A 15867-nucleotide genomic window follows, 5' to 3' on the forward strand; every position below is an offset into this window, starting at 1 on the left:
TGCTTCTTAGTTACTTTGTTTAATCTCTGTAAATTCACATGGGGCACATCAATGCCATCTTGCTGCGACAACAGAGTCTTTGTATAGGCCTGCATGTTTTAAATATGTTGATATGCCCTCTGGATAGAGATGGACTCATAACTACGGTGAAAAACAGTATTATTGGGTGTGGCACACAAGTTAGAACATGAATCAGAAAGTGAGCAAGGGAAATTATTAAGCAGGAGGAATAATTAGGAAGCAACAAGGAGTGGAACAAGTTACTAAGGGAGTCTCTGTCACTGAGCATTTTTAAACAAGGTTAGAGAAATGTTTTTAATGGTGGTTTATATGTAAATACACTTATTTAGGAGTAGATAGATTAGATTAGATGCCTTATGACCCTCCAGCTCCAAAAATGTACAAAACAACCCTATCAGCTTCCTTTATCACAACCAATAAAAACACAGATGCCAAGGGAAAGTGGTTTGCCTATGGAAGGAAGAACACTAGCTGTCTAAAGTCCAGGAATGGATAAAAATGCACATCTTTAAAAGTGGGAAGGCCCCAACTTTTACTATTCTTTTCCACGCCCACACACTTTGCTGATTGCATTAGTCAATGATTGTTTTTAGTCCAGGCTAGATTGAATACACCCTTCTCTTTTTGGCACAAAGGTGGCAATAGTTGAATAGGGAGAGACTACAGATCTCTAGCTAAATTAACAGCATCTCATTAAAAACAAAACAACCCTTCCCAGGATTCTGTGGGGAAGAAAAAAATGACAGGATTCTGTGGGGAAGAAAGAATGACAATAGTGGTATAAAACCAACTTTCATTTATTTGTAGGGTGGATATGTCCATGGTCTCGTTCATATATTAGCCATCAATCCTGTGAATACACTGGAGAAAAAGGTGCATATCAGCCTGGATAGCTCAATTGGTTATGTGGTGCTGATAATGCCAAGGTTGCAGGTTTGATCCCCATCTGGGACAGCTGCCTATTCCTGCATTGCAGGGCGTTGGACTAGATGATCCTCAGGGGCCCTTCCAACTCTATGATTCTATGACTTGACATGCCCTATAACTATCCCTCCTCTCCCTCCCACCCCTGCGCCATGAACATAAGATGAGACAAAGTGTCTCATGCAGAGGCAAGGGGAAATGATGGGAAACTGGCTTGTGAAATCAAGCTGTGAAATTTGGGCCTTTTAGTGAAATGTTCGCTGTATGCGATGCGTGGTGTTATGTGGTGGGTGAGAAGAGTACATGTCTGCTCCTCCACAATATGAAAATGCCTGTTAAGTGTGTAGACCAGACCACGGTCTATCATTGCTACAATTTCCTTCAGTTGCAATAATAAACCCCAGAAAAGTAACAGGAAAAGGAGAGAATGTAGCTTCTATCAACTGAGCTAGAGTTTACTTTACATGTAATAGTATAGCCTCTACATACCTGTGCAGTTCTTGAACAAAGCAACAAGGAATTAGATAATAAAAACAATATAACTCTTAAGTACAACATCTGCTAAAATGCATTCTTAATGGTAAATTAGTTATCATACACATATAGGGGGAAAACATCGAGCAAGGATGTGTGCAATTAACTAATCTTTCAAATGAACTGCCTGAAATCTTTGGGAGTGTAATAAGTTTAGAAACAGACATGCCCCACCCCCGTGCCTGCATTACCTGTTTTTGTGTTACCTACAATAAGTAGCTACACCCAGATATTAATAAAATGCATGCTCTCTAGAAAGTTGCAGAGCAGGACGCAGTCTCTGTAGTTGGCTAGGGGTACTTGTGCAATGCTGGATGGCAAGGCACATGAAGAATCCCTTTTGGAAGAGCCACTTTCTCACATTTTTTCCTTACATGGGATAAACTCTGAAGAAAAAAAAAGTGTATAGCACAATTCTTGCATTCGGCTGAGTGTTTGCTGCACTTTTTAAGCGAGAAGACTGAACAGCCATTTCACATGTAATATAAATATATTTTAAAACTATGCAAGCTGATTTTTTTTTTGCTTGGAGTGCAGCCAAATATATGCAGGATGGGAGTTTTAAAACTTGTGTTTATGTACAAGCTGATTTCCCCAGTTGTCTTTTCATTTTTAAAATACTGTTCTTCACACAGAGATATTACAACAGTGTCAAAATAGTGGGTTCACAAGACCAAATCCATCTCAACCCCACCCTACCCACCTCAAATTTGGGCTGATTATGTACAAACATTCTAGTCTTGAGAATGAATCAATGTGTGCTCACATCATGGGCTGACCTGTGATTATTATTATTATTTTATTAACCCATCTTGGACTAAATAAAAGAGTGAATGATACTGTCAAGATAAAATATATGCCCCTGAACCTAAGTTAAAGGGCAAAACATAATACTTAAGTTAGCAGCTCACCCCCCTACTGCATTCTCTCAGGATAGCAAAATATTTTATGCTTGGGAACATTTATAGGGGAAGGAGGCCCAGTCTTGATTACATCTACTTAAGGAATCATTGAAGTTTAAGCAGCACTAGGCTTTTCCAGAGGGTGGTTTCTTGTGAATTCTGGGGGTTGGTTTGTTTGCTTTTATTGTTCAGAGGGGTACTACAATTTACAGCTTAGACAAAAGCCACATTTGAAAAGCTACAATTGAAGGCTTTTCTTGATTGCTGCCCATTCCTAAGTTATCAGGACACAGAATATGCTCCAGTGGCAACTGTCAAGGTTCATCATGAGCCAACACATGTTGAACGGCCACAGTAGGGCACAACATTCCGAGTCAGACAGATAACTCAATAGTAACTACCGGTAGTTTGTTTAAGGCTTCCATGTTTCCCTTTCATTGTTCTGTTTTCTTAGCTTCAGGCACTGCCACCAATGCCTCAGATACCAAAGAGAAATATTGTGTAGTGGCCAGCTGTAGTTCACTGAATTCTGATTGTCCTGCCTCATGTTCTAGAAACTAGAGAGGGCAGAGCATAGCTCAGTGATAAAACATAGGTTTTGCATGCAGAAGATACCAAGCTCATTCATGGTAGCACCTCTATTTTAAAACATTTGGGGCAGCAGGAACAGGCAATATGATGCTAGAGGAGCCAATGATCTGACTCTATAGCAGCAGCTGTTTATGTTCAAACAATAGATCTCTCCTTGATTTGGAGAGCAAACATTGTTTATATCTAGCAAACAATGCCCTAAATCATAAGTTGCCTTATTCATCTATATAGAATGATTCCTGCTTGAAAATCCATTAAGTTAGGAGGAGGAGGAGGAGAAGCCTGGATCTTGCTGAAAACTGTATAAATTTTGTGAAAATAGTGGCCTGAATCTGTTAAAAACATGACTATGATATTACCATTCACCCGTTAAAATGCAAATACAAAGGAATGTAATTACACTTAAATCTCATTGAAATCAACCACTGATTGAACTACATTTTCTCTGGAATGGGTCCTGTGCACAAAGAATTATTGGTATTTTTGCTTCCAATTAGCATTTTCTAAAAGTTTATCCAGTTAATGTATTTTATTGTCTTTCAGGCTATGGGCCTACACAGTGACCTTTGAACATTCCACAACATCCTGCCAAACTCCCAGTCTTAAATGCTTCACTGTTATGGCTGTAAGAATTCAGTAAAGTTCACAGCAAGTAACAGTTCAGTTTTAAAATTAACTTCAGCTAGTTAAAATTTTAAAATCAGTTAAACTACTGTGATTTATTACATGTGAATAATTGCAGATGTATAGTCAATAAAAGGGATTGGGCAGGGGCAGAACCTGTTTTATGCGTTTTTTTAATCAAGATTCTAGCTATGCACTAAAACCTCTGCAATACGAGAGCACTTTACATACACTTCTTTCATAAGATGCTTTCTTGCCATCAGAGAAGTGTATGGTATTGGCAGTTTGTAAAAGGAAAAATGAATGCTAGACTTTGTGTGTCTATTTAAACAATATCATTGTAATCAGTATTACTGATCTTCTCCACTAAATCATATAACTTTCATCACAATACTTCAAGACTGTGCTTTTAAATAGATTTTGTAAAGAATCTCTCACAGTTCAGTGGAGTACATTAAAACTTACCTGGCACATATAACAAACAAAACGACTGCCAGTGCTAAGTCCCTAAGCTCTGTATCACCCAGTTAAGAATGATCAGACACGCAATATGGCCATCTCAGCAACACAGAAAGAGCATTCCTGCTAACGAAGAAACACTTAGCTTCACAGAGCTAATTTCAAGTCTTTGCATAAAACTTTCAGCATCACAACATTTCAGGGCAGGAGAGATCTTGTGAAAGCCCACTTTCTGCAGGAGAAAAACAAGACATTTTTCATCTGTAAGCTGCCTGAATAGAACACAACATTCCTTACCTTTTCTTTTGGTTTTCAATTTCTTCAACAATCAAGATTCATAAGAGCATTAAGCTTGTGTCCACACTACAAGGATACTTCTATCTCTACAGCAGCTCAGATTTGCAATGGGGGGGAAATGACTATTCTCAATTGTTACATTTTATGCAGCATCCACAGTAGGAAAAGCTACTTTAAATGCACCATCACATAATTTTGTTCTGAATTGCTGTTTTTTGCTTAAGCAACACTGCCAACTACTTAAAAACACACACCCTATAGTCTTTGTTCTTTTAGCTGTCCATTTTTGCATCAGTTGGAAAGTTTATTTCCTACAGCCACTGTCCCATTCTAGTAAATATGGATTTACTCCTGGATGTCAAAGTAGCAACTGCATTTCCTCCATACTGGATTCATACTGTTGATGTCCTCTGGAACAGGTGTAGCTTCAGAAAAGTGTTTGTTGCTTCATTATTAGTTATCTCAGGTAAAAATGTATGAAGGATGCTTCCAGTTCTTTCAGTAACACCAACATAAGTGGCTTTTTAAAAAATCAGAGTGAAAAAGTACACACCTTTTAAAAAAAAACAAGCAATAACCTATTTCTGATTCCTGGGTTCTTCTGAAGAAGTCTTAATCGTCTAAAGATCAAATATTGGTTTTATAAATTTCAGCAGCAGCATCAGTCTGAGATTCCTTCAGCAGGAAGGCTGTAAAAATGGCTGTTTTTGTTTTGTTTTTTTGCATTCTTTCTAAGCAGCTTTTGTTCATATTTAACCGCAGCAATGAAGTAGGAACCCTCATCCCCCACCCCTGAAAAATCCTGTATGAATATTGCAGGCTGTAATGCTGCTGTAACGTTGGCTTGTTTTGCCATCAGCTTGTTAAATAGAAAGCTGGAACATTAATACATTTCTCATAGATCCCTTTGGAATGGGGATGTTCAGTGTAAGATCAAGGTTAGAATGAAAAATAACTGGAGTGCTCTGGGCATGTAGCCTACCGCCTCCTCCATCAGGCAACTAAGCTGGCAAACACTGCAACTTTTTTTTTTAAAAAAAAGAAGAGAAATATCATGTGCCTACTCGAGAGAGGTGACTGTCGTACAAAATTAAAACAGAGTAGGGCAAAACCTCTAGCATACCAACACCATCCCGCTGGCACTGCTAATGACAACTTGGTCACTCGGCAACCTCCAACAGCCGACTTTGTGCACACACTTCATCCGTTTACAGATGTCATCCTTGGATATTGCCTCAGCTGAGCTTCACCTTTGCAGCCTGGCAGCCAGGCACATGTTCTGGAAAAGGCAGCTCTTCTTCAGACAAAGGACACCCATGGAAGGAGTACACAACAATAGGAATGAGAAACGGAAAAGGAAAGGGGACAGAGAGCAAAGCAGTAAGAATGCCGATCCCCTTCAGGTCTTGTTCTCATCATACATGTCCAAGACAGGTTCAATGGAAGAGAAGTCATTCTCATAAACCAGGCTCCGAGGAGAGAGGGAATTACGGTGAAAGAAGTGGCCACCTAGGAAAGAAGCAACAATAAAAAGAATCCTATTAGGAACGAGGCAGAAAAAATGAAGCGACTCTCCTAACAACAAAGTTTACACATTTCAATCTACTCATTTATACCAAGGTCACAGAAATGCAAAAGAAACATCAAGTGTTTTTTTTTTTAAAAAAAAACAACAACAACAATTAACCATCGTTATCTGACTATGTGAATTATTGGAAAATTAGAAAGACCTCTCTTTTTCCAGTAATAGACCCATTCATACTTCTGTATTGACATTGTAATAGTACAGGTTTAATAAACTCTCAGCTGATGACATGTAGGTGTATCTTTGGATGAAGGGCAGTATACAAATTAAATAAATAAAATAAAATTCAAGGTAGCCTGTGTATGAAACAGTTGCCAAGAAGGGCCACAAGGCTTGTGTGCAGAAGCATGCAACTTGTGTTTTGTGCAGCAAGCAGTCAATGCTGTAACATATTAGACACCTGGAAAATAGAACTTCTGCAATGTATCCAGATCTCTTTCATCGGTCACAATATGAACAACTGCAGAGGGAATGCTCCCCCCAACCCTGCATTAAAGAATATTTTGCTCCAACTGCCTGTTACTTGGGACTGCAGAAGCACACTTTGCCCTTTTCCTGACACCAGACATACGACCTATGACCACAAGGCAGGCAGTGACAGTCTTATCTTTAAACTTATGTATAATGCTTAAAAAGTTTAGATGTTTTCTAAGTGTTAAATATTAATACCATTCTATTATTTTACATCTGTTCAATAATCTGGTTACAGATCTGCCTCGTGTCACATTTGCCTATCAAGTTCTCTCTCCATTCGTTTCCTTCAACACAGACTGTCCTTGACACTTTCCTCTTTTTTATTTAGGTCATTTCACCCACATTGCTCTGTACTCACCAATTCCTTGTAAGCTTCCAAGACATTTCTACCATCCCTCTCATCCAAACTTTTACCTTAGTATCCCCCCCCCCCAAGGCCCCACAAAGAAGCTGCTTACATCACTGGAGTAAGATGCTGGGGGGGAAAAGATTTCTGCTGCAGTTAGTTGACTGACAGTCTAAATTGATTTCTATCAGAGGTTTGCTTTTCACTGCTGTGAAAGCAGCAGTATGGGCTAAATTTAAACACAGCCATGGGCTTTTTGACTACAAATTGGTTCAATTTTCCTGATCTCTGTGATGAAGACTATATGCCTACTCTCAGAGTGCACTAAGAAAAAGCTGTCATCAAATCTTGCTGTTACTAGCATGAGGAAGGCAAACACACGTTATGTGCTTATTCTGTTGCCTTAAAGCAATCTGAAGCTTGCTTATAACTATAGTCTCTCCCTGCAACTCCCAATTGCCGAAAATGGAGCCTAGTAAAGGACATGTTGCCTTGCAGATTGAAGGTTATCTTGCCTTTTGACTGGGTTTCACAAGACAAGCCCATATCAAGAGACACGAAAAGGACTGACCTACATACATTTTCCCTTCCTCCTGTTCATTTAAAAATTCTTAGCTTATTTGTTTGCTAGCACAGCAACTTTGCTACATGTAATGAACAAAACAGAAATCTAGAAAGAACTGACCAGGTTCACTATGCTCATGAGGTCTGTTTCAAATGTTACAAAACTGGCTAATAAAATGTACATGCAGGCATTCAACATATAAAGAACACGTTTTTTTCAGCTTTTCAAAACAAAAAAGGCTAAACAATGTTTTGAAAATTCACATGGGTCTCCCTCCTCAATATGATTTTTTTCACATTTTCTAAAGCAAAGTCACTTCCTTATTTGTGACATATCTCTGAAGGTTTCAAAGACATTTTGAAATATTCTATTATGGAAACTTTAACACACTTCATTTCTAATTACTAAAAGCTGCTTTCTCAGCTGACGGCTTCCTGACAGCTACAAATTAAGCTACTATTTTAATATAGATGTTGGCTGCTTTCCCAAGTTCAAGAAGTACTTTTAAATCCCCAGCCCCAATATTTCTTAAAAAGCATCATAAAAAAGGAACACCAGCTCCTTTTTTGATAGCTAGAAATGCAAACTGGCTTATTTTAATTAAACACAGTACTAAATTCAAAAGTAGGTTAAACTTTGATTGAACAAAAACACAAAAGGTTCTGGCTTTGGCCAGCTTATGCCTTTTTGTCTGCCTGATTCAATAGTCAATCTCATTAAGTCTGACATTAGCTTTTGGCTGGAAATCAAGAGCCCAACAGCTCTACATTCACTAACAAGGCCACTGTGGATTTTCTTTATAAAGAGCTGAATGATTCTTACTCTATGAGAAAAGAAGAAGAATGTGCTGTGTTCAATGGCTTGGAAGTGCAAGCAAGCACCACTACTGAAAAAGCAGCAGGGACATGAGATTTTGTGTCACTGACCCAATTTGAAATGGAAGAGCTTGCTGTGGAAGCAATCCTATACACCATTCATTTCCAATCACAATAGCTGAACACACTTCACATTAGTGTTCACTGTTGATTCCCTTAGAGAATAATTTGTGACGTAGAAGTAGCAGAGAAGGGACAATCAGGTGGTTTGCAAGGAGTAAATTTTATTTAAATAAACTTCTTTTCCCATCTTTGATAAAGTTAAATTTAGAATTGTCAGAGGCAACTGTGCCACACCCTGAAACTGATGTCTCCCTGCAGGAGGAGCAGAATCCTGCCCAGTTGATCCTGATGCAGCCAGTGATTCTAAAGGGCCACTGGATCTGGATATCCTTGCCCGAATTCCTGGCCTGTTCGCAATATCCACCCAATCCATTTCCCCCAATGCCACAGGAGAAGAGTCAAGAGAGAAAAGAGTATGTATAAATGCATGTATACCTATATACATTATACACCTATTCCTTTATTGACACATCATGTTTTTGCCAAAAACTCCATTTAACCCCAACAACAATGAAAGCTATCTAACCAGACAATTTCTTATTTTCCTGAATATTTTGTACGAACAGCAGGGAGCGGAGGTAATTTAGGTTGTTCAAGCGTTAGATTTTGTAATAACTTATCTAAAAACAGACAATTGCCATTCTTTATATGCAGAAGTATTAAGGAATGAGAAACAGAAGACAAAACCATGTGGATGCCATGTTGTTGAAGCTTGTATGAGAATAAAAAAAATGAAATAACACAAGCTAAATGTGTATGTAGCTATAAAACAGTATATATCCGATACCTGGTATTATCAGTTGTAATCTCTGAACAAATTTGGAGTCATAATTATTTAAGCCCCAAATATTGCAAGTGGAGTTTCACTTATGGAAAGGCAATTGCTCACCTATTCTTTCCCACTACAACCCCCAAAAAGCTACCCTTGAGGACTGAGATACCTTCAGAGCATTATTGAGATACGATACAGGGAGCTGGAACAAGGGAGGATTAGCAGAAATCAAGCCCTCCTTCCTTTAGCAAGAACTGCTTCCCATTTGCGTTAGTGTTTCATGGAAATCCATAAAGTGAGTGCCATTTTCTAATTTATAGGTTAGCTTTGGCTTGTATACTAAGTTAAGCAAGTTCACAGAAGGAATGTTTGCTACCCTCAGACTTCTGAAAAGACTATGTAGTGTAGAAGATCAAAGGGCCCTCCTGAACAATATAAAAGGGAGCATGGTTGGCTACTAGAGGAGGGAAAGAATGGGAAACTTTACTGCTAGGTAAGTTAACTTAGGATCCGACCTCAATTTTAGGCAATTCGTCTGCAGCAGCACCAGGCCTGCACTCTATCTCTAACATTTATCTGATGGAAATAGGGGCATCCTAAGGAAAATCAGGACATTCCGGGATCAAATCAGAAACTGGGATGGAGGGTCAGCATCTCGTCATTTAAGAGGGCCTTCTTGACTTTTCAGAGCAGCTTTCTGGGGAAGAGCGTGCATGCTGGCAGAAGGAAGGGACCTAAAACTTTCCTCCTGCAAACTTCTGTGTTAACTTTTAGTTCAAGGAACTAAGTCTTGAATTTATAGAAGTATAAGATCAAAATATGATACATGTCCACACATTTAATAGAACTAGGTGGAAATATTCACCGGATTTTGGGGGGGACGACACGACACTTTCCACTGACAAAGCGTATAATAAAATTCAATCTCAGAATAATTTTTTATGATTGACCTTTTATTGAGTCTTTTGTAATACAAAGCTTCAGCATTAGCAAATTATGAAAATAGAATGTACAAAACATATGCTTGTGTTACATGATCAAGAAATGAAATATAAAAATAAGCCGCTCTCTCTCCAAAGCGATTAGTCAAAGTGTTTCTTCAATACCATTCAGTTCTGTGGGAAAGTAAGAGAGATTATCAGTAATATTTTATTGTTGCTGTTTAATGCAGAAATGTTCAAAATAAATTATGAGCAGAATATTTTGTCCTATCTACCAAGTAAAAACAACTTGCTAGTGCTTTCAGTCAATGGGAAGAAAGGCATATAGCTATTCCTTTTTCACAAGTGGCAAATCTGTAGATATTACAGTTAAAATAGATGGTACATAAAAATGGGAAATAAATTATGAATTCTAGCTACCACCTTGACCTCCACTCTAATTTATTTACTACACCTTGGGGGGGGGGGGTGAAATAAAGAAAAATACTGTATGTGAACACAATATACAAATTCCCTTGGCTTCCCTTCCTATTACGCTGTGTCATGTCCAAAATACAATCTCTGTATCTCCTCCACCCAAAAGATCAGAGATGGGGCACTATAACATGTTCTATTTTGGATGCAATGTGGCAGAGAATAGAAAATGTGGGAAACTTGCACATCTTGTTCCAGCATGGCAAAGTAATGACTGAAAGTGGTTTTGGATATCTGTAGTATCTATTTATGCAAGCATCATTTTTACTTTTAGATACAAAAATCTAGGAGGTAACTTCTAGTTTAATGCAGCTACCACCAGTAGGAAATATTGTGTGAAATCCCTGAAAAATAGTCCAGTCTCTTTTTGGAAATATGAAAGCAGCCAACCAAAATGCTACATGAGTAGGTTGTAAGATTATTCCAGACCAGGGCGTTGGTGAAGTAGTCAATTATTGTAAAATATGTAGCCTATATACCTCCTTCATGTGGCAGTGTGCGAGAGCAAGCTCTGTGTTCATGCTTCTCACCACATGTCGCGAGAACCATAATTTATGAATGTACATTTGCTTGCAAATATATGTTTGCTGTATAATTTGTCCTCCTTACTTACAGCAGACTGATCACAGGACCAGGAGCTACTAAGTACACATATGCTGGTGCACTCCTAGTTCACTCTAAATACTCATCCTTAAGCTCTCCCCTATACTTCACTTCATGTAGGATGTACATCATTGTTGGATCTTTATCTCCCTAAGCAATCTTAGACCAGGCTATCTCAAGGATAGTTTCCATATAAACCTTTGAGATGTGCCTTAGAAGCCCTGCTCTCTGTGCCATTACCTCAGCCCATTAAGTTGGCAAACACAAGATTCAGTGGCTGTGTTTGTACAAATTCAGGCTTAATCTGTTTCATGCACTTGTACACAGCCCCTTTGCTTCAGCTTCACTTGTCTCTTCATGTGAGTAAGGAAACAAAGAATCTACAGTTAACCATAGCTTCTCCAGTTTGCAGGTAACAGGAAACTATGGTTAACTCTGGCTTCCTGATTTGTTTCCCAGCTTGCACAAAGAAATAAGTGAAGCAGGAGCAAAGAGGCTGTGCACAAATGCAGGAAACTCATGCACATCATACAACACAAGCCAGCACTTGCTTGGTGATGACACTGCGCCGGAATCAGGAATACAAGAGACTCACCTCTAAACATAAGCTAAAAAAAGTTTTCCTTTCAACAGCTATTAAAAAACATACAGCACTAAGCCTTAACTTGATTCTTCATTGATTGCTGCTTTTAAATTGTTATCAGGAATTGTTTTTAAATTTGTGTTTTAGTGATAAAAGTTATTTGTTTTATTGTATTTTTCATTGTAAGCTGCTCTTGGTTCTCTGGGAGCAGAAGAGAAATATTAAATAAAAAAATAGCATCCTTCTACTCTCTGGCACTTCCCTTAAGCTTTCCTATTGTAACATACTTCCTAAATATAATTCCTAGACAAATAAATAACATTTATTTATCTAAATCTGAACATGCACTATCTAGGCTTGTTCACTCAAGTCCTTTTAGGTAATGATCCTTACAATTCTCTCTTAATGTTAGGCTTGCTAATATAAACTTAACCAAACAAGGAGTGCATGCACGCATATCCACACACAAAATGAATAAAAAGCAAGAGTGCCAGAATACAAAGTAAATTTGAATGTTAATGCATCTTCCCCTTAAAAAAAAAGTACCTTCCCTTTGGAAAACCTATCCTCAGATGTTCTAACAATCTGATACTGCAACTTAGTAAAAGAACGCTGTATTCTGGATGTTTCCCAAATCTTCTTCCTTCTAATTCTTCAACTCATCATTTCTTTACAGTGCTGCTGTATGTGTAGGCACACTCACAATCTGAACATTTACTTACTCATTAGCATTTAAGCCAGCTGTGGCTTTGATGATCATGTAGCAAAGTGTAAGGGCACTCAGGAGGCCAAAGCTGGCAATAATAAACCATTCTTCTGTTGACAAAGGAAAGGGAGGAAATCACTCGTGGAAGAAGGCTTATGTCAAATCGATGGCAACTGCCCTCAAAGATCAGAAGCAGAAGACAATAATTCTACTCATGAGGGGCACCAGGAAGTGAAGCTCCAGAGGAAAGCAGAAGGCAAAGAAGGTACTAAATGGAGAAGGCCAGCAAACAAGGTTATGGGGAGAAGTGAGAAAAAGAGGAATGATACAATAATATTGATCAGAGTCCAGACATTAATGATAAATGACTGATCAAAGTAAAATGCAAAATAAGGAAAGCATAAGCAAAAATTTTACCTGCAGTTAAGGAACAAGACTATTTCCAAATGAGACCTGTATTAAAAAAAAATGACAGCACACACAGAGATCCTGTATCATCTCTTCCACTCCTTTATCCGCAAATAAAGTGCTCTAGCACTTTTAAAAGGCAGAATTCAGCAGGGAGTCAATAATAATGCAAAATGAAGTATAATTTTAGTCTAAAAATATCACACAAAAGTACTTCTTAATTTTTTTAAAGGAATGTGATTTTTTTGGACATCGTTTCTAACTAGGTATATTCTTTGATTTTAACTTTTTGTGGCATAGGAATGTGTGCAATGTACACAAACTAAAATAAATCAGAAAAGTTTTCAGATGACAGTGCTTGAAATGTTCCATGAATTTCTTCTCCTTTATCATGATCTCCGTTTTAAATGACTGAAAAAGCAACAGGACTCAAGCCAAGTTAATACACTTGTTTTTGAAGGTGTGTGTATAGCTGTACATGTGTATTTCTCACCAGCAGCAGTATTTGTACACTGAGATTTAACCTATGTTAAATGCACAGTTATGTGGTTATGAATATTAAGTAAGTCTTTCCGGTCAATGAAAAAGAGTTGTCAATCCATTCTTAGACATGTTCTGGGCCTGCAAGCAATAATCAAAACCAAGAACAATAGGGTGGGTGCATTACCACTGCTCATTCTCAAGATGGTCAAAGTCACTCTAAGATATATATCCCACTTAAAGATTATAGAACCAGGACTGTAGAAAGTATTCTGTCAGGGAACTGTCCCCGGCTCAGCGCACGGTGGTGGAAGGGCTTTTGGGATGTTACAGAGAGCACCGACCCCACCTGACCAGCAGCACCTCCTCCTCCAGCAGAGGAAGCAGCAAGGTCTCCAGTGGGGAGGGGCAGGCAGCTCAGAGACTGGAGAGCAGAGGCTCTGGGGATATTGGAGAGACCTTGCACTCCCCTTGCCCTGCGGGTGAGGGGGGAGACATGCCATTTCCGTCGCCCCAAGTGCGCAGAGGGGTGAAACGTAAGGAGAGGAGGTGGAGATTTCGTATACCGAAACTCTTACGTTGGGGTCACAGCTGGTAGGGGCCACTCCCGGATACTGCAAGTGACTGATACAGACATGAACTTGTAGCTCTGCACTGTAAATACCAGTAGTATGCACAATAAAACTGCTAAAAGACAGGACGGAGTTTTGGCTATTTACTCACGAGCAACCACCCAGCGGACCTTACATATTCAATAGTAAGTCTCAATTTTCAAGAGGGATATTTTACTGACAAATGAAATTCTTCACACATAGCAATATGATAGCACTGCAAACCCAACTTCTGAGGGAATATAACAAAGCAAAACCTGCCAGCACTAATTCCATGCCTGAAGTTTTTAAATAAATGTGTGGGAGGTATGGTGAATGTTAGGGGCAAACCCAACTTTTTTGTCAAAATTGCCAGTCTCCCAAACTACAGAGTGGTAGTATATGTCACATTGGCCCAAACATTTCTGTTAGTTACTGGTCAAATAATATGCAAGTGCTTCTGCTCAGGTGTTCCCACGTATCTCCACGTTCCACCAATTCATTTATAGTGTATGAAAGACATTTAGTTAGTAAAACTTCACATAACCATCAAGTTTGCAAATTGAGGACTAAAAGAAACTTTCATCCTTCTTTGTCGGAGTGCATACTGCATTTCCCCCATAAAATAGTTTTACCTGGTCTGTTAGGCAGCAGACCCATGCAGGGCGGTGGTGGTGGGGGGACACCAGATACACTTGCCCTGGGTATCAGAGGACTAAGCTGGCCAGGTGCCCCAGCCAGGGACCAACTGCTTTTTTGTTTGAGTTTATTCTAACAAGACTTCCACCCCAGGCCTCAGACAAGCTCTGCACAGGCCTGTTAGGCAGAAAAAAAGCCATGTGTTGCTACTGATCATGAGGCAGACCAAACAATGCTTAGCACCAGGAATATGAAAGTTCTACCCTTGAGGAGTTGCAGCTGAATTGAACAAAGGACTACACTGTTTATCTGGGGCTTATACTGTGCAACAGAATCATAAGTAAAATTCTTATGTATATATTCAGTAAAGGTTCTTTAGCTTTTAGGACCTGGTACTATGTCTTCTTTTTTGCCTAAATCATACCCCAAACAGCTAGCTCAAATAGATCACTGTTCCAGAGTTCATTTAATGCACGGTTGTGTTCACAGGTAAATTGTTGAATTGGCATACGTGATTTTCATAAACAATTGACATATGTGATTTTCTGATGGCACTCAAACTATAAACTGTTTGAAGACTGCGTCAAGCCCAAAAATAATGGTAAAAAGATGGCAAATATAATTGGAGCAATCTACTGAATTTCTAGATCCAGCCATGATTATTTGCAAACATAATTCACTGACGGGGAAAATTGTTAAAATACTTAACCATCTTAACTGTTAGCCATTTAAATAAATGATTTGTATAATCTATTTTCTTACTTGATAATTAATTTTGAAAAAGATTTTGCCAAAGCTATTTCCAAGTTCATAGTCTTGATGTTCAATATGAGTCTTTTTCACTGTCACTTAAAACTAATAGAAAACTTTCATGCATGTTATTTTAATAGAGCATAAATCTGAAAGCAACATGAAACCTACAATGCTCAAATTAAAACCAAATTTCACTTACTAGTTACAGCAATATTGATCTCTCCTGTCCTTGGAGTCAGCTCCCCATCCTGTGGAAACTGTGATATTCCAGAAGTACGCAGGGGCTCAAGAGTGAGTGAGGTGTCACTGGTAAGGTCACCAAGAACTGATCTCCTGTTGCCTAGTTGGCCTCTGGTGAGCCTTTCCATGTCAAAGGCCATATTGTCAGCACATGGCACATTTGTCTGAAAACACAGTATTGGCAAGTTAATATATTTCCTTTTTGTAAGCTTTTGGCAAAATCATAAACACTTCAGAGATATTGTAAAATGTCTGCAGAAGGCTATCTGAGGGATGCACAAGCATCCAATAGTGAAATGTGATTCACAGGAAGAAGCAGTTACTGCTGAGCAGCAACCAGTGGGAACAGGGACTGTCAGCAGTCAGCAACACATCCAAATCAAAGGATTCAGTAATCCCATCATAAGTTGTTCTGATA

General features: G+C 38.8%; 1 protein-coding gene across 4 annotated transcripts in view; it reads right to left on the bottom strand.

Moving 5' to 3' along the window:
- Window positions 1-4659: 4659 nt before the first annotated feature.
- RNF130 (ring finger protein 130) overlaps window positions 4660-15867 on the bottom strand; it is a 37825-nt gene continuing 26617 nt past the window's right edge. For 2 of the 4 annotated variants that reach the window (XM_033140276.1, XM_033140273.1), the window contains exons 7-9: window positions 15409-15613; window positions 12356-12449; window positions 9965-10147 (exon numbers count right to left, since the gene is read on the bottom strand). In XM_033140276.1, the coding sequence (XP_032996167.1) occupies window positions 10132-10147; window positions 12356-12449; window positions 15409-15613 (315 nt within the window). In that variant the 3' untranslated portion in view covers window positions 9965-10131. The other 2 variants (XM_033140274.1, XM_033140275.1) reach the window with 2 other exon arrangements.

The sequence above is a fragment of the Lacerta agilis genome, chromosome 2, assembly GCF_009819535.1.
Source record: "Lacerta agilis isolate rLacAgi1 chromosome 2, rLacAgi1.pri, whole genome shotgun sequence".
NCBI classification, from domain to species: Eukaryota; Metazoa; Chordata; class Lepidosauria; order Squamata; family Lacertidae; genus Lacerta; species Lacerta agilis.